Source organism: Clupea harengus, chromosome 13 (genome assembly GCF_900700415.2).
Source record: "Clupea harengus chromosome 13, Ch_v2.0.2, whole genome shotgun sequence".
NCBI classification, from domain to species: domain Eukaryota; kingdom Metazoa; phylum Chordata; class Actinopteri; order Clupeiformes; family Clupeidae; genus Clupea; species Clupea harengus.
Window position 1 is genome coordinate 10,897,949 of NC_045164.1, and position 19,012 is coordinate 10,916,960.

Here is a 19,012-nt window from a genome sequence, read left to right on the forward strand (position 1 = left end):
TCCAGGGTTTAACTACAGGTTAATTATGGGTTAATTGCGCTCTACACAGGGGCTTGTGTACTTTATGTTGGGTACATGGGTACAATAACATGTTGGTTATTATGAGGTTGTTTTCCTCATAATAAAGGGTTGAACAAAGAGTAATAAGGGGACATGGCATGTGCAATCATATCACCTTTTTTTAAGAGGCTTTAATGAAAACAGAAAAAACCTTAACATGACAGTGAACAGTAATAGTACTCTCAATATTCTTTTGAGATGAGTCTTGTCATATTAACATTCCAAACAGTCATGTGTCATGTGTCAGCAAATTATTGACAAGCTTAATTGCACCGCTGGAGAGTTGGCATGCTGATGTTCATCTGCATTCATTTCTGAGTTCATGGTAATTAATGACTGCAAATGAGAGTACATCTTGACAGTTTGATAGGAATATTCAGATAAAAAACAGCAGTTTAAACAAGTTAATGCCACATTACCATATTCAAAATATGGTTCAGTGCATTATATGCGTGTGTTAAACCACCCTTTCCTTTTATGAAGACCCCTTTTCAATTTCCTCACATTGTTAAAGAGGGGTTTCTGTCTAAAACTAGCTAAAGGTCAGACCTACCTTATAAACAGACTTGTCTTGTAAACACAACAAAAGCACAGTTGGCAGTCGCAAAAGCTAGCTAGCTTGCTTGCTGTATTTTGACGATGTATTTGTGCTGTAAAAGATGTTCCTACATTATCGCAGGGTTTCTGACCAGAGCAATGAACTACAAAGTGAACAGCCTCGGCAGCTAGTGAGAGCTGTGTTCATCTGCTTCTCACATGACTACTGTTGCTTTAAGTGTGAAAACCTCCAAAGGACATATCAGATCTAAAAGCTTTTTTTGTCATTTGGTCATCCATCTTCAGTCGGGGTCTACTTGATTAGGCATGCATGACGGACCATTATGAAATTATCTCCACTGTCTGTTGGTGTCCCCGCTGTCTGTTGGCATTGCTGCAAATGAGTTCATTTGAACATGGTGTGAAATCCACTGTGCAAATACTTATAATCTAATTTTGATTGCAGGATTCTTTAATGAAACATGTTGTTTTGTTCTCATACATACCACACAGGGAGATTTTCTCATGGATTCGGTCCAAGTCAGTGGGGATTTTGATTTATTTTTGATATAGATAACAAAATTCCCCTATGTTAAAAGAAAGAATCTAGAAAATGTTTTCAATTGTAATGTTATGTGTGCAATTATTTTGAATGAAATGGACTTCATCTTGGGCAACATCTTGGCTTTCTGAGTAAATATTATGAATGAAATAGACTTCATCTTGGGCAACATCTTGGCTTTCTGAGTAAATATTTTGAATGCAGCTTCTTCTTTATCACCTCAATCCCTGTTTACATCCACTAAACATGGCATGTGGCAGGACAATGTATGTGACAAATCCGTAAAAGTGATGGGTGTGAGTGCTGAGATGTCTTAGTGACTTTTCCTTGCCACGGGTGACAAACAGCTGCTGTGTTTTTCTAGAAAGGAAGGTCTGAAACATTCTTTTCAGTTCACAGGGTTTTATGTTTGGCATTGCAATCAAGTGCCATTCTCTTCCTGTATTTTATAGACCCGCAATATAATACAGACAGAATTTGTTTTCCTCAAAATAATACTTGCTCTCTCGTCCCAAGAAAATGACAGATTTATTTACACATCCCTACCCTTGTCAGGCAGTGGTAAATATCTCCTTGAGGCAATAAAAGTAAAATGTGTCCTATATTGGGAGACAAATATACACAAAAATCCTGCATCCCCTTTCATCGGCATATCTAACTGTTACCAGTCCAGTGGAGGTCTGTGCAGTTAATCTGCTCTGAGAGAGTACTGACATGGCTGGGAGGGTCTCCTGCTGTGAGTGTCAGCTCTCAGAGCAGCTCTCTGTCCCAGCTAGATAATGAATCCTCAGCTGCACACATGAACAGATGATTCCCAGCATTGGTGGGTATAAAAATATGCAGCATTTACAGAGCTGAAGAAAAAACAAGAAAAACAGCACATGATACAATCAGATGTAAGTTACCTTACAGAAAGTATGCAAAATCTACAAAAATCATGCATATTAATAACTTAAAGCAACGAAAATAAAAAGCTAAACATTTGCGAACTTTTAACTGTGAATCACTAAGGTCAGGTGAACCTGAAGACCCTGGCAGGAGTTGTGTGCTCTCTTGCAGTAGGTGCAGGTTATCAAAATAATGTGGCACCATAATACATTCAGGCATTAAAAGTAGACTACTTTGTCATTGGTTACCAAAGCAACCTTTGTTGTGTTCAAAGGTCAATGGTGTAAACTCTCATGGTTGACCTGAATGCAGTCCTTCACGGCATGCTCTCGTGGCCATGTAGTAAAGAGTTACCTAGCTCAGGAATCAAAGAAATAGAACAAGGTTTCAGAGAACTCCCGTAATAACCAAGAGGCACTCATTCTTGTTAGCACTCAGCGGCTGCATATGGAGAAATGTTCGGACCAATCTTCCTACATTCTCGCGGAGAGCACTGCAAGTGCAAATGGAAGCTGACCCTGGTGCAGATCTGACTCATATCTGGCCAAGATATGTTCCAGAGACGGCAGATTTCCAGGAGTGTTTCAGGTGGTGTTGTTAATCATGAAAGCTTTCCCTGATGTGACTGCTGCATTGGGGTAAGGACCATATTGAGAGAAATGCAATACACACACGCTGCTATTATGGAGATTGTCAGTCTTGAATATGTTTGCTCTTTGGTAACAACTAGGAGGCAGAGTTGCAGTAGCTTTCTGGGCAGCACCAACCAATAATGGTACGACATGCATGGATTGAAATGAAAATTTCTGAAGACTGCAGTAATGGCATCAGAGACTAGGGCTGTGAAATGTCAAGTTGCACAAGGACTTGTTGCCTAGCGAGGAGGAGTCTGTTTCAACCTATACCATGAATACATTGGAGGAAAATGCTAAATGAGTTTATGTCAGTCATGGCCGTGTGAGGGTGTGAAGATTTTTAGTGTTTGCGGCACTTCTGGAAGTTGAAGAGGAACTTGATGGGCAGGTGGCTCAAAATAGGCCCAAGAAATACTTAGATGAAAAGGCTTTGGCTCTTTCAAGATGACCTAATGTACTGAATGCTAGATAATGCAGCTGATTGGCTGTGGAAAGGATCATTCTCCTTTCATTCACTCGTCCTTGCAAACATGTCATCTGTGTGCCTGTTTTTGAATGCATCTCTGCACTAAACCAGGTTTATAAGGAACTGAATCCATTATAGCTGCTAGGCAGAAAGATTCGATAGTCATAAAATAATTCAGACAGTGGTGAGGTTGGAGAATATATCTTAAAGTGAAATTTTTCTGTGGTTGGCGCAATTTTCAACTCTACTGGCAGGATCTTTTTGCTTGACAGAGCAGTGAATTTATTGAACCTATGGAAAGTCTGACAGATGTTCCATCTGCTGAAAACCCCAAATGTCAAAGTGAACGTGCTGTGACTGATGACTTAGAACCTGCTCTATGGCCTGCTGAGTGCATCATCTCAGTCCTCTGCCCTCTTTCAGAGCTGGTAAACCATCCATAGTGGTGTCTTTTCAGGATGTTCACTGCTGAGCACTCTCCTGCTCAGAGCCATTGTAAGGAGCTCAGTAGCTTTTGGCAAAGAGGCCAATCACACTGCATGGTTCACCCTCTGCATCTGCTACTGAGCAGCTGACCCGCTCAAACAATCACACCTGGGCCCTGTTTAAAATGCTGCTAAGATTTCATGTTTTTTTTTAAATGACAAATAAGCCAGCAACACTCATAACAACAAAACTAAATGCATCAAAGAAAGCAAGCCAATACAGCTAAGTAACGGGGAACTTTTCATTTGTTTGTGAAGAACCTGGTGCGTCAGGATTTTTAGTATAATACCCCTTTTGACCATGTGTTCCTTTTTAAAATTTATTTTTATTGATGCATAGTGACGATACAACAACACAAAGAACATTTGCTAAGTGTTCCTGTTTGCTGGTCACATGTTTGATTCTTGTCATTAATGTCATTATTGGGCTATTAGGTTCACCTGAGCTTTGTTTACTTGCCTATATACGCCTCCTGATTTGTGTTTTTGCTCAGTCTTGATTTGACACCCTGTGATGATGTAGCGTGAGTTGAGCGCTTGAGGGTTTTTCCCCCTTGTTGATGCCCTGTTTTTGAATACTTTTTGTTGGAACTGTTTAACTGCCTGGACTGAGTTCCTTGCCTGGCTGTATTCTGATGTTTTGCCCTGATGTTTTTGGATACTTCTGCCTGATTCAAGTAAAGACTATTGATTTGAACTAACTTCTCGTTGTCTCTGTATCTGAGTCTTTAACATCTCCACGTAGCGTAGTGGTAGACCTCCTGCCTGCCACACGGGAGACCTGAGTTTGAATCTCGGGGGAACCTTACATGGTGGGGCCACTCCCTGCTTATGGAGGCGCACTACTGCTGAGGAATGAAGGGCACAGGAAAGGTGCAAGGACAGTGATTCATTGTCCACAGATCACATAAGCCAAACAAAACATTTAGAAACTCCAAGCGGGATTGAGTCTATCCTTTGCTCTACTTCTGTTTGACATGGCTCTCAGTGTGCCTCTTTCATGACCTCCCAATATGAAAAGGCTCTGCGTGCCTTTCATGAAATTAAAGATTAAATAGTTTAGCCATTACCACCAATCTTCAGAGTAATAGAGCTGATCCATTACAGAGAGTGGGGTGAGAGTACAATCACTGAACAATCATTGTGCACTTCACAATATCCACATTTAACACAATACATGCACACGATAGACATAATCAAAACATAAAATAACTTGATCAAATGAAACACCCCTCAAATAAAAAGGCAGAGAGAAAGCAGAGGAGGGTAAGAATCAAGAGAGGGTTTAAATATAAAACTAAGACAAACTAAGGTGGCATACACAATGAAACATGACCCTAGGTTTTATTGATTTGAAAAGGAAAAATGTGCCCATCCCAGACTTACTGCGCGTACACAAACATGTACATGTACATGTACACGTACACAAACACAATCACAAACACAAACATGTATAGGTACACGTACACGCACACATAGATGACAGATAAATACAGGGTGCTGAGATACGCTTCCTATCAGTGAGGAAGCTGACATGGTAATGTGTGGATCATGAAAAAACCATTGTACACATGGTGGGAACAATGCCAATCCACTTAGAAGGGGCCATGCCAGTGTTGGGAGCGAGTGTGACTCCAGGTGTGACTCCTGTGCCATCCCTGACAGGGCCATGAAAGGAATCATCTCAGTTCCTGGACAGTCCCTCTGGTGAGCTGAAGGTTTGGTCTGAATGCTCTGCAGTACAGGCTCTCAACTCTGCTCCCGGGGCCCACCTGCATGTTTTCCATCACTCCCTGCTCTGCATACGCGACCTCCATTAATGGCGCTCTTGATTAGATGAGCTGAACATAGCTGATTTAGCCACTCAAGAGCATAGAAACTACACTGATGTCAATCAGGTGTGCGTGGAGGGTGAACACAGACAGGCAGGCCAGGGGAGCCCAGAAACAGCACTGAGAACCGTTTCTATTGTTTGCTAATTATAAACCAGCTCATATGGATTGTTATACTGTGAGCTAGATGCATGGCTGGCTATGTATGTTAGCCAAAGCTAATCCTGTTATCTCTAAAACAAGCCTACTGCTCCAAAAACAGGTTACACACTGGAGTTGTAGTTACTTTTTTCCAGGCCCCATTAATGATAACATATTGCTCAATTTAACAGATAACATTTAAATCATTTAACTTCGATTTCGGAATAGTAGCCTACTGTTCTTTCATGTTGCAGCCTGAAAAACGTGCCAGTGTGAATCCTGCAAGGGCTCACCTGTCAAGTTAAAGTGATTGAAATCCATGAGGTCAGTGATTGAAATCCATACAAATCAGATATAACACACAACACACGCAAGCATATTACATTTGCGAGGCATTTCGTAAACAGGTCTGGTTCACCTCGAGATAAGAGGTGATGCTTAATATTGACACTTTGTTGACTTGTAGCTAGTCTAAAACTGCTACATAGACATAGTGAGCAGCACAGTGTAAACATCGCAGTCTCTTATGCACACTGCACAGCAGTCTAATAGACTTATAATTATTATTTTATGCTACCTAGAGTAAAAATCCATCACTGTTAAGGAGAAGAAAAAAAAGAAAAACACCTGTGTGTGCTTTCCCCTGTCTGGTCTGAGAGCGCCCGAAGTTAGTGTTCAGATCATTTTTTTCTGGCTACTGACAGTTCTAAACCCTCTGGATTGGGTTGTTTCTTGTTCCTTTTGTTGAATTTCTGGAGATTACGAAATGTGGGCTGGCTAAGCCTAATGATTTTCTGCCTGGCTGTCTGTAACGTTATAGAAAGATTCATTAAACTCCAGTCTCGTTTTACTCGAGCTTTTCTTATTGTGTGTACTTTTGGGTCCAAGTTGACAGATCAGCGGCCGTGACAAAAATCATGAATGGGTTTGTTTTTATAAATACGAACGTGTACACATAAATAGGCCTACATATAAACATCAGTCACACTGTTGAATTTAGCACTGAAGTTTTTGAGACAAGGCTGTCGAGGCCACACTACCGCGAGGAGGGCACAGGCCGTACCATGGACATTGACAAATGATGGTGCAACCTCCCTGGGTGGCAGTGTTGGAGTAGCTAGAATAAGATACTAACAGGTTGACGGAGACATTGATTGATTAGTCATTTTCTCCAGCTTTCCAAGAACCTGGTGCAGCACTGTAAACCTCCGGATAAAAGCATTGTATACAGGAGTATACATTGTGCTGTTTTTCTCTCACATATAGAGATTGGTTAAGTGCCATAGAGAAATATTTATCCTGAAACAATAATAAGTGTCTCCGTGTAATGCAAATTATTACGAACTGATAGGAAAGACGGAAAGAAAAGCAGAAGCCCGGCACAGATTGGGTTCAGATTTGTATAGAAAAAAGATAATTTATTATTTGAAACGGAATTATTTTCCAGTTGGGTGGTCAGTATTGTATTGTCTGTATATGATTTGAGGCAACATGTCATTTTGGCATCTTACAGCTGTGTTAGTAAAGTACATATCTTGACAGTGATGCATGATGCTCCCAATACATCTCACCGTATTCTCCATTTGTCACTTGCTCGTAAGTGGTGCTGGTTTGATTCATGTAATTTATTTGTTTGTAAACCAGGAGGCCCTGCACATTTGTATCTTTAAATTTGATCTCAAAATCATTACTTAGTCTTAGCCATTGTAACGAGGATAGCATGCGGTATTTGCGTTTGCCAGTGAGCCATATGCAAGAGAACACTGAAGAAGGGATTGGTTTTTTTTTTTCAATTTGAAGTAGCGAGGTTCATTTACAAAGAATTATATTATTCTTTTCCAGGCGCTATGCCACCACCACCAAACATTTACAAGTCGAGCATACAGGTTTGAATCGTTACAGCTTGACGCCTTAGACCTATGCATATAGACCTTCATTGTTATTGTTTATAATGAAGAGATCACGGACTATATTGATGTAATTTACCAAGACACACAAATTACCTCCTTGCATGAGTCCAGAAAACAATCAATGGACTATATCAGAATTTGTCTCATAATACAATAAACTGGTATAAATACTGGTGACGGATTGGCTATGGGAAGTGCGCTCCTGTGCGTCATGTTACCCAAAAGCTTCATGCGAAAGCGCGCATGATTTTTCTCCTGTCACCCGCGATGTTGAGCGCAGATCCAAGTAGCTCACTCTGTATCTGAGAAGATGTCGGGAGGCACACTTCATTCAGACTTCCAAGAATCCTCACCACCAACGCCTGATTTTAATACTACGGAAATTCTGCTCTACTCTCACATAGACGAAGATGACATTTGGGAATACTTACAGCCTAAGCACTATGAATGGGTTCTGATAGCGGGATACATTATCGTTTTCTTCGTCTCTCTGATTGGAAACACGCTGGGTAAGTTTTAAAGTTCTTGCATTAATCATTGAGAGCAGCAGAACGATGAAACTCAGTCCTCTTAAGAAAAGGCAGTCAGTGAAAGACGCATTAATGCACATTCATTCAAACAAATACATTTACATTTCATTGGAGTGCCACAATCATTCATTTAAAAAAAATATGTTCGGGAAAAAAAGCACACCATTTGTATTTGTACACCCTCTCATTCTAAGTGGTTTGACATAAGAAGATGAGCACATTCATTTCGACATGTTTGTGTCCCAACACATTCAATTTCACTAGTTCCACGACAATAGGAAGGTGGCCGTGACAATGATAAATGAGACACAGGTTGACGGTGATTGGGCTTGAATGTCATGCCAAGGATGTAATCAACTGCCAATTTGATATACATGTACAAATTATTGTATAACTATCATGCACATGTTGCACACACATGTACACACAGTTTTACTCTTACTAGTCCCCTTTTAATGAAAGGACTAGGAAATAACCGAATAACCGAACCGAATGACCGAAATAATTAGGAGATTTAAATGTGTGCATCCACTTTTAAAGGTCAATAACAATGTGACCAGACAGTGTTCTTAGTGCATCGCTTTTCGAGCCATGAAAACGGGCATTGGAATTTTTCGCACCTGTCATGTCTTGGATCTTGCAGCAGAAATGGCTGGGTTTACAAAAGCATTGTAAGCCTAAGTAGTTCATAGTTTGTCATCTAACAATTTCAGTGCGTTTAAGCATAAACATCGTTATGCAGGTAGTACTTGGAAACGCGTGTAGATTTAAGTGTGTAGTGGAGTGTGTAGTCGTAGATGGCCAAGAGCTTGTCAAGGTGCCTGTCACTGGACGTGCAGGGACATTACAACTAACAACACATTTATCAGTGTGAATGTACGAGTCCTGCTCTAAGTATTTAACAGATGCTGTCCATTTTAACAGTGTTAAAATATCACCTTATTTGGTGATATGGGTGACATCACAGCTTCAGAACTTCTGAACTTCATAGGACCTACATGCTAATTGACTTAAAGGCGAATTAACTTAATAATAAACTTTGTCCGAGTAGGCCTATGACACACACACACACACACACACACACACACACACACACACACACACACACACACACACACACACACACACACACACACAAGCTAATAATTAAAACATTATATTCCACCATATTCAGATTTGTTTGTCGCATTAGGTGTCAACATATAAAGCCTACTGGTTCCACTTTCTACACCAACTTGTGAGCTAGGCCTAGGCCCTATTGAATATTGAATATAGGCCCTAGGCCTAGCTCACAAGTTGGTGACGATATGCAATTTTATATGAATATATAGTATGCCTCAAACTCAAAATAAATTGCCTCATAATGTCTCAAAAACGAATTAGATAAATGCCGTTTAAAAAGGTAAGGTTCCAAGGCCGTCACTGTCACTAAAGCTTTGACAAAACAGCTTTGAAGGTTGAATGAAATTCACTGAGGTCCCTTCATGGTAATCATTATGTGATCGCACCTAATTAATGTGTGTAATTCTCAGCATGAAAAAACAACCTAGTCCATTAACTGAGTGTTGTATAGAAGTAGCAATTTGAAGTGGACACGGTTGATAGTGTACACTCCACTTGTGTGGGGGTTCGAAGCACACAGCACTGCATGTCAGGATCTGATGATTCTATGCCACACCTGGGCCAAATCCCGTCCTGATTTGTTCCAGAGAGAGAGATGCTCCCGGGGAATATATCCTTGCACGGTCTTCCAAGAATGCAGATCACAAGGTTGCCCAATGAATGCAAAGTGGGAGGTACTCCTTTATGCCCTAAGGCTCACAGAGATGTGTGCTAAACAGAATTGCTGCCACTGCTCGTAGGTTTAGCTCTTCATCTTGGCTGTCTCTGTCAATCATCCGCCAACATTCTGCAGCTCTTCTCGCTTGGCTCTTCCCTTCTCTGCCTTGATACCCAATCGGCATTTGTTTCTCACCTAGGGCCAAATCTGGTCTACAGTCAGTCACTGCTTTGGACAGTGGTGTCTATTTAGGTCAGTCACAGTCGCCCAGGTTAGTGTGTTTGTCAACGTAAACTGAAAGAGGCTGAAAGAGGCTCCCCTCCAATCAAACTCCTGTCCACCCAGCTTCATCTCTCACCCACACTCTTTTATCTTTGCATCATTGTCATGCAGTAACATAACAGGGATAAAAGAGAGGTTCATTTGCTGTGTCTAGTCCGACCAATATGCACCAGATGTTGATTGACAGTAGGTGTTGCTAGGAACCCTGAGCAGGATAGACTCATTTAATAAACTGCTGCAGCAACTACATAACTGCCTCACAAGGAAGTCTTATGAACTAGGGAGTGATTTGAAAGAGTGGTGTCTAAGGGAGAAACAACAGTCTTTTTCCGTTTGTAAAGTTTAATTTAATTTCATCATGCTCTTCAGCATTTCATTATGCTGATCCAAATAGATAGTGTGGTTGAGGTGTGGATGATTGGGGTTAATTTAACAAATTTAAAGGTGGCTGGGATAGCTCTTTCACATCCATTCCAGGTAGGTGAAAAGCCAATTAGATGTCCTCTCTGAAAAGCTGGCTGTAGCATGATGAGGTTTAGGACCACCGTTAGTGAAATCAGTGTGGTTAATGTGTGACACATTTTAAGCCATTTGAAAAAGGACCTGACAGTCGATGGGCAATGCACTTACTCAGCCAACATTCATCTTCGGTTCCAAATCTGTCGTTCTGAAATTCACTATGAAACAGCCTGCCGTTTTCCCCGCAACAGAGAACTCTGAGGGAACATCATTTGTATGACGCACACATTTCATGGGTGCTTCAAGTCATCTGAAAGCACAGTGTACCTATGCATGCTGAAACAGTCTGGACATGGCAAACCGATCTGCAGTTCAGTCATGTTGCTTATGGTAAAGAAAATTTGAATGCTGAATGGAGGCTGTTGCTTTTCTCACAAGACATCAGATAGACCTTAGGCTGGCCTCAGGCACATGTGAGGCTTTGAGGCTTAGAGATGGACAGGAAAAGGACATAGTGGGCCATACCTCCATATCCATGCTGAAGAATTGACGCAAGGTGCTGCATGTTGAGACCAAGATCATATACGGTGAAAAAAAAGAAATGCAAGCTCTGAAATGGACAGACTGCTCACTTACAAAAAATGGCAATCATGGCAGAACAATTCGACACCAATCACAAGTGAATTTCTTTTTCAGTTTTAAAGTGTTACCTGATCAGGAAATGAATTACCTTTACCCTTGTCATTCACACAGCTCTTAATTTCAGGCAATTTTAAGATGCCAAACCAAGACCTGGAACAATAGCAAGGAAGGCAGTATTTTGTCATCTGTCTTTTTAATGTTATTTCACACCATGCATCTCCTTTAGATGAACAGATGGACTTTACTGAATGCCTTACCTCTTTGGATTTAAACAGTCTACCATTTAATCTGTCGGTTCATTGTCAGATCCAAGTAATTCTTGATTCAACAGTAATTAATAAATGAAGGAGAATGTAATTGCTCTGATTAGACACAGCAAATATTCAGTATTTTAAAATGAAATCTAAATTATAATTTTAAGTCATACAATGGTCTTCAATATCCTGTGAATCAGATTAATCTTTCCTCTCAAGTGAATATAACTCACTGACAGCCTTGTCTTAGTTCCTCTCTCTCTCTCTCTCTCTCTCTCTCTCTCTCACACATACACACACACACACACACACACACACACTCTTCTCCAGTGATAACATTCAGTCTTGCACAAAGCCGCACAATATTAGCTAGCCATGAAATTAACCCAAAGTGAAAGTCTCCCAATTTACACAGAAAGTATATCAGTGCCTGTTTTGTTTCAGTTTGCTTTGCAGTGTGGAAAAATCACCACATGCGCACAGTAACCAACTATTTCATTGTCAACCTCTCCTTTGCGGACATCCTGGTCACCGTCATCTGTCTACCGGCAAGTCTTGTGGTGGACATCACTGAAACATGGTTCTTTGGGAACACCCTTTGTAAAGTGGTTCCATATTTGCAGGTAAAGGCATTGGAATATTTTTTTAACTCTTCCCTTGTATTATTTTAAAATGTGTTACTTTCAGTGGTACTGTAATGCCAATACTCAGGTTGTGTAATGTCCTAGGTTACAACTTTAATTTTTTATCATCTAAATTACTTTTTACATCTGAAAAGAATGTGGGTATAATATTTACTTACAAAACATTCTAGACACAATACTTAGGTCTACAGCTTGGACAGACATACTTTGTACCACATGCGCAAATCCTTAAAGGTATCTCTTAAACGTTTGAAGCAACAGACAACAGTGTAACTCTCTCACAGTCAATAGAGACTCGATAGGCACTTAGGGATCAATAAGGCCATGGTTTCCTCTATGGAAATCAATAGAACATTATTTTGTGTCTCCAAGTAATGAGCTGAAAGTGCCCTGGCCTTTTGCAACCCACGGACAAAAGAGCCAGTTTCATCCCCTTTCTGACTGAATTGGATTATCGTTTTGTTGTTAAAGATTGCCGTTTCTCTGCATGATCTAGGGTTGATTGACAAGGAGAGCTTGAAAATATCAATTCTTCCTTGTGACACAAGTCCGCATTCAGATCTGTCAACGGAGAGATCCGTGGGTGTCTCTGTTGACATCATAGTCTTGCAAAGTTAATCAAAACAAACAGAACATTCAATCTGCTTGTGCAATACATATATGTGTGCATACATGAATACATTGACAGTATGATGCCAGTTTATAAGATCTGCTTGATCACTTTGGTTATCAGCTGTACAGTTACTTTTTGGTCAACAAGCACATCTAATGCAGAAACTATTTTTTTTTATTTACTCATAAGGGCATGCGTATGTGACCAACTTAATTTTTCACCAACACGATGACGAGATATTCAAAAATATAACATCAAAACCAGTTGTTGATTTGCTGATAATGTGACAGAGACCCACAGCAATCACTTTATATTTAAAATCTGCCCTGAAGATAAATGGTAAATTGATAGTTATGTTATTCCCATGGCACAAGGTTAGAAATTACAGTACAGAGATTTTGATGTCCGAAACATTGAAGAGAAGCATTACAGTGGTGGGCATCAGTAGGATGGTGTAACTATGGCAGGACCACAACAGCAAAAGGCCTTTGGACTGTGAGTAAACTGCCAGTGAAAAGGAGGTCTAACATTGCAACCAGAGAACAAGCTAACTAACTAACTCAGACACACTGAGACATACACACTCATCAACAAACAAATACACGCACATGAATGATATATCATCATAAAGAAAGAAATTATTTACAGTGACTCGTCAAACTCACTATAATGAACAAGTGAGGTAGCTGTTTACAGAAATTTGACTCGTGCCATGTTTTATAACGACAGGCACAGAATATAATGACCTTTGTTTATTTGATAGTAAACTGACCATCTGAGATTGCCACAGCATAGCTTATTCCAGTGGTCATCATGCGCCCCGACAGAAGCACACCAATGTCTGTTAAATTCCAACAGATGGGCAGCTGGAATCTAGTTCACTACGTGCTATCGGCTAGAAATGTCTGGTGTGCCTGGCCTACCTTTGCAAGTAAACTGTAAAGTTAATACTACCCTACACAGTACATTTTGTACGTGTGCAAACATTTGACATGAAAAGTTTTGTTTCTCATTCAGTCAGTAGGATAAGGTTCTCAACTTGTAGGAGACTTTCATTTCTCATTACTTTATGTTGATCTAGAATTCTAGATTCATCTACTTCTCTTTCTTTCTTTCTTTCTTTCTTTTGTTCTCGTTAACTCTGCCCCCCCCCCCCCCCCCCTCCTGGCAGACCATCTCTGTGTCCGTCTCTGTCCTGACTCTGAGCTGCATCGCCCAGGACCGCTGGTATGCCATCTGTCACCCGCTCATGTTCAAGAGCACGGCCAAGCGGGCGCGCAAGTCCATCATCCTCATCTGGGTGGTGTCCTGCATCATCATGATCCCCCAGGCCATCGTCATGGAGTGCAGCCAGTACCCAGAGCTCACCAACAAGACCAGCCTCTTCACCGTGTGTGACGAACACTGGAACGGTGAGGGACCGTGCCTCAGGCTTCTACCACTTCTGCAGCACCGACACTGGGCTCTCTGTTTCAGGATGGCTTGACTGAGATTATGGGTTAATCAGCACCTACACTGTGCTGCCTGTTTCAGGAAGGCTTCACTGAGATTATGGGTTAATCAGCAGTGAAGTGACCTGTAGTAAATCCGAGGTGGTCACAGCCATGCGCCGCTCTGCTCACAAGAGTAAAAATTGCGATATTGTCTAGACGTGCAGTTGAAGAGGTAAACTGTGAGAAATCAAGATGCTAGGCATATAAACTTGATCCAGGTGTCTGCTATCACGGCTGTGCTGTCAGTTTCACTCAGCTTCACTTGAGCCTCGGTCGCAGAACAGGGCTTAACTAGCTCAGGGGCCTATGGCAAATTTGAAGAGGTGAAAGCTAAGCTGGGCATCCAAAGAACCTCATAAAAATAAAGCAGTCTCGAAAGATAAAGCAGATGGACTCCACGTCCGAGCAAATAGTTATTTCTGCCACTCATTGACACCCAAGAGACTGCTGGGCAGACCGGAAAGATCCACGTTGATCTTCCATTCCTCTTTTACATACAGCCTTTGACAATAGTAGAGATATCATTCAGGCTATCAGGTGAGAAGCAAGTCACCTTGTTGTAGAATGGCATGTGCGGCATTTGTCAGAATATCAGTGTCCTGTGGAGAGAGGACCCAAGATTACATAAGGTGATTCGTAACTCAAAAAGCCACTTTCCTCCATTTCTATCAATTCAAAGGATTAATAGTTACCCAAATCCTGAAGCTATAATGACTTGATGACAGGCTATTTCAGTGTCAGACATTGACAGCTGGCACAAAATGAACCAATTTTCAGCAGTGAAGCCATAAATGGTAAAGGAATCCTGAATTGAATCGACCTATGACAAAGACGTTCACACAAAACCACAAAAGAACCTTTTATGGTAGCAGTCTTCAGACAATATACTCTCTCAGAGCTAGCCACTAGTTAGCGAATACAAGCTCCCCAAAAAACATTGTATTCTTCCCTGAAACCGTATCAAACGCATCGGGTCTGCTATAGGATTGTATGTGGAAAAATGTGGAAAAAGCTCAACTCTTTTCTCTCTTTCTCTCCCTGTTGGACATCTGGTCTCTGTGAAGTCATTTCTTTTGATGTTGTTGCTCTGAGGTAGTCATTAAACTGAAAGTGTTGAGAGTCTGAGCAATAATTATTAAAAGATAGCTTGCTAAATAGTAATAGCCCTTCTGAGGAAAAGTACAAGTTCACTAATTTCACTTACATCTGAGCCGCCCAAACAATGTTGAACCTGGCACCACTGACTAACTGCAAATCTAATAGAATTATTTTCTATGAAAGTGGCATGTCTCATTTAGAAACTAACTGGCAAAAAACATCTTCTCTGTTGTTGACATAACTGAAAAAATAGATACCTGGGGTAAAGAAAAAACTAATTTCAGAAAAATCACTGTAATGACATGCATCTGCTAGGAAGGCAATAAAGACTCCAGTGGTAATGCTGTTGTATTATGTGCTACGCTTCCCTAGTTGATGAATTCATTTTCATTCTCTCCGTCACAGGTGAAATCTACCCCAAGGTCTACCACACCTGTTTTTTTATCGTCACATACTTTGCTCCTCTGTGCCTCATGGTCCTGGCGTACATCCAAATTTGCCACAAGCTTTGGTGTCAGCAGGTACGGTGTTTGAGAGTATGCCAGAACTAAAAGCTCTGGGCCTTAAGAGTGTCCAAATGTTTATGTAAAGAAGCACGGTCTTGAAAGCGGGGAACTCAGTGAGTGTCTAAACTTGGCTTTTATCCCCCCCCCCCCCCTCCTTTTTTGAACAGATTCCAGGAACGTCTTCAGGAGTGCAGAGGAAGTGGCACTCGTTGCAGTGTACCACCTTGGCGTCGGGCTCTGGTCCGTCTGTTAAGGTGAAAACCAGCACGGTGACGGCAGAGGTCAAGCAGGTGAAAGCCCGGCGGAAGACCGCGCGCATGCTGATCGTGGTGCTGTTGGTGTTCGCACTGTGCTACCTGCCTATCAGCGTCCTCAATGTCATGAAGAGGTTGGTTGACTGCTCGCGTGGTTGGTTGATTAAATACCATGCTAAGTGACTTCTAGATGCTGAGAATGAACATAGGAGTGTTTACTTGAGTGCTTTGTGGTCGTGAAATACCATTTCTCTGCTAGAATCCATGCCCAGGGAGCAGTGAATAGTCATCTTCACAGCTTGATGCACAGTGTGATTAAGTTGGATTTCAGATTCAGGTGGGCAATTCACAGGTTGCAGTTACACCCTAAAATATGTGTTCACTCCTCTGCATGTTTTTCTTCAATCATCATTTTCAGGGTGTTTGGGGCATTTGAATATACAAACAACAGAGAAGCTGTGTACGCCTGGTTTACCATCTCCCACTGGCTGATATATGCAAACAGTGCAGCAAATCCCATCGTTTATAATTTCCTCAGTGGTAAGTTAAAAAATGTTCTGGCATGCTCTGTCTTGCAGACATTAACCCCCTCTACTGGACACAACAGTGCATCACAGTCCAAGCTGTTCGCTATACCGTCTGTAACCGTTGCTATAATGAAGGTTCTCTACTTCAAAGCTTCATTGTTAGAGTTCTTCAGATCAGTATTCCCTCTTAATTATCTTATGGACATTTTAGTTTTTCCTTTGCCTTGAAAGAACGTTGTAGTATGGAAGGTCTGAGCTTTAAGATAAATTGACCAGACATATTTAGCTTGACGGAAGCTACTTTCACTAAGTTAATTCTGCGGTTCAAAGAGCACCCCCGAGCCTTTCTTTTTCCTTATTTTTTTCCCGTAGCTAAATTTCGCGAGGAGTTTAAAGCAGCATTCTCCTGCCACTGCTACGGTCGCCAGAAGAGCGGAGGGAAGCAGCGCGTGAGGGCGACAACCAGCACAGGGAGCCGAAAATCCCTCTCCACACATACGAGCCACCTCGACAGTGTCTCCCGCATATCTGACCATGTGCTGTAGGCCTGGCAGCGAGGGACAGTGAGGATGGCGGAAGAGATTGTGTAGAATTACACAAAATCACCCTCAGATGTGAGGCAAGACATTGAGACTAGCATGGATATGGAGAGGAAGAATAAGTCTGCATTTTTTAATGACTAAAGACACAAAATGATGCCTTTGGCAGTAAGGGTGAATACATAAATAGATAAATACTGTAAATAGATAAATACATACGTATTTTACCACGTTTTGTCCACTGCATCCAGTATATGACCTGCTGATGACAACAAATACAGTAGGTAATAGGTAAACAGTGGGATGTGGTTAAAAAGCATTTGTAGTTTTTTGACAAATTCTGAAAATTCTAGGTTAGCATCCGGACAGTAGATGCTGCACAGACAAAAAGCAAAACATAGACAATGTCTTCATTTGTGATTTTCTGCTTTGATTCCAAGTTTATTTGCTGAGAGATATGATATATATGTTGAATTTTATGTTCAGTAGACATTTGTTGGAAGTTATTGTGTGGAGACATAGGCACAGCATGATTCTCATTTCCCATGCAGGCACTTCCAGCAGAAGTACCAAAACAATAGTGAGCAGAAAAGCAAGTCCTGGACATTTAGCTCATCATTTCTTATGTCCTATTCATGGTATTTATTTTAAGGCTCATAGTAATTTCTAATGAGCATTATATGTTAATAGTTAATAGATGCACACCCATGTCATGGCTAGAGCTACAGTGTGTCTTTGATTGCTGGGAGTACAATGATGTCTTATATGAGATCAGGATTTTATGTTTTGTTTATTTGTGATAAATGATGAATATTACTGTAATTGCTCTGAAACTGTACCGCTTTCCATGTGTGTTCTGCCAGTGCATACGTCACATCCAAGGAATGGTGTATTGTCAGTTTATCACTAAAATAAAATTGCATACGGTTGCTCTCAAATGCTTCAGAATGAATCTCTCTGTTGCTCACCTGTCAGTGTTTGTTGAATTCATTATGTAGAACAGTCCCTCCCACAGACCCATTAAGAAATACAATGGGGACAATTCCTTTGATGCCATTCGCCAAAGGGATGCTTGAAAACTGACTCGTCACCACTGTCTATGTAATTATCAGGTTGGAATATTTGCTTGTTTCATGAACGTATTTACAGGATGCTTGATGGCCCTTGGTCATTGATGGTTCAGCAGTTCGTGAAATTCAATCTGAGAAAAACAAATATCTAACTCACCCAGGCAACCTGCCCTTTTATACTGGGAAAAGCACATCTGTCAAAGGCTTAGAATGTTCCCGCACGCCTGTTTTCATTTTCAATGGGTATTGAAGGCCAGATTTTGTCCGTGGTTAGACACAAGTATATTCCTTGCCAGCTAACGTTTTCAAGTTTTGTTCGAAGTTGTAATCCAGCCAGTCGGACCTAGTAAGGTTAGAACTCCATGCCTTGATTGTGAGTATTAATTTGGACATTGTGTATTTTATAAGCTTTGTACAGTCTATATTAAGCTTTACTTTATTTACTGTAAAGTTGATTTAGGGTTCCTTTTCATCAACTTTAACTTTTCAGTAATTTTATCTTAATAACCTGTTGTTAATCATGTACACTTGACTCAATTTAGGCCAACACACGATACATTCTATACAGTATAAGAAAATATCAAATTGAAACAGCTGCTTGTCTGATAAACAATACATTGTAAAGTGCTATACAATGGATTTGCTTATTTAACAAAAACAAACAAACAAAAACCACATGAAGCACTGCGGTCTTTGTTAGTTAAAAATAATCACATTATCGGCAATTGTCGACTGTTATTGACCCTGACGTCATTCCGCATCATATGTCATATGCCAAACAGCCGTTCATCCCCGCGGTGGTGCG

General features: G+C 40.9%; 1 protein-coding gene across 1 annotated transcript; it reads left to right on the plus strand.

Annotated features, from left to right (window-relative positions):
* The first annotated feature begins 7,723 nt into the window (after positions 1-7,723).
* Positions 7,724-18,195, plus strand: hcrtr2 (hypocretin (orexin) receptor 2). The gene is made up of 7 exons (XM_012840348.2): positions 7,724-8,025; positions 11,908-12,086; positions 13,892-14,132; positions 15,717-15,832; positions 15,985-16,205; positions 16,490-16,611; positions 16,971-18,195. The coding sequence occupies exons 1-7, from the start codon at positions 7,827-7,829 to the stop codon at positions 17,141-17,143; spliced, it is 1,251 nt and encodes a 416-aa protein (XP_012695802.1). The 5' UTR covers positions 7,724-7,826; the 3' UTR covers positions 17,144-18,195.
* Positions 18,196-19,012: the final 817 nt, after the last annotated feature.

Bases quoted from the DNA above. Each gene is read 5' to 3' on its own strand.
- hcrtr2 (XM_012840348.2), top strand. From the start codon at position 7,827: ATGTCGGGAGGCACACTTCATTCAGACTTCCAAGAATCCTCACCACCA. The intron at 16,206-16,489 runs GTTGGTTGACTG...CATCATTTTCAG, and splicing joins GTCCTCAATGTCATGAAGAG to GGTGTTTGGGGCATTTGAAT. The intron at 16,612-16,970 runs GTAAGTTAAAAA...TTTTTCCCGTAG, and splicing joins CGTTTATAATTTCCTCAGTG to CTAAATTTCGCGAGGAGTTT.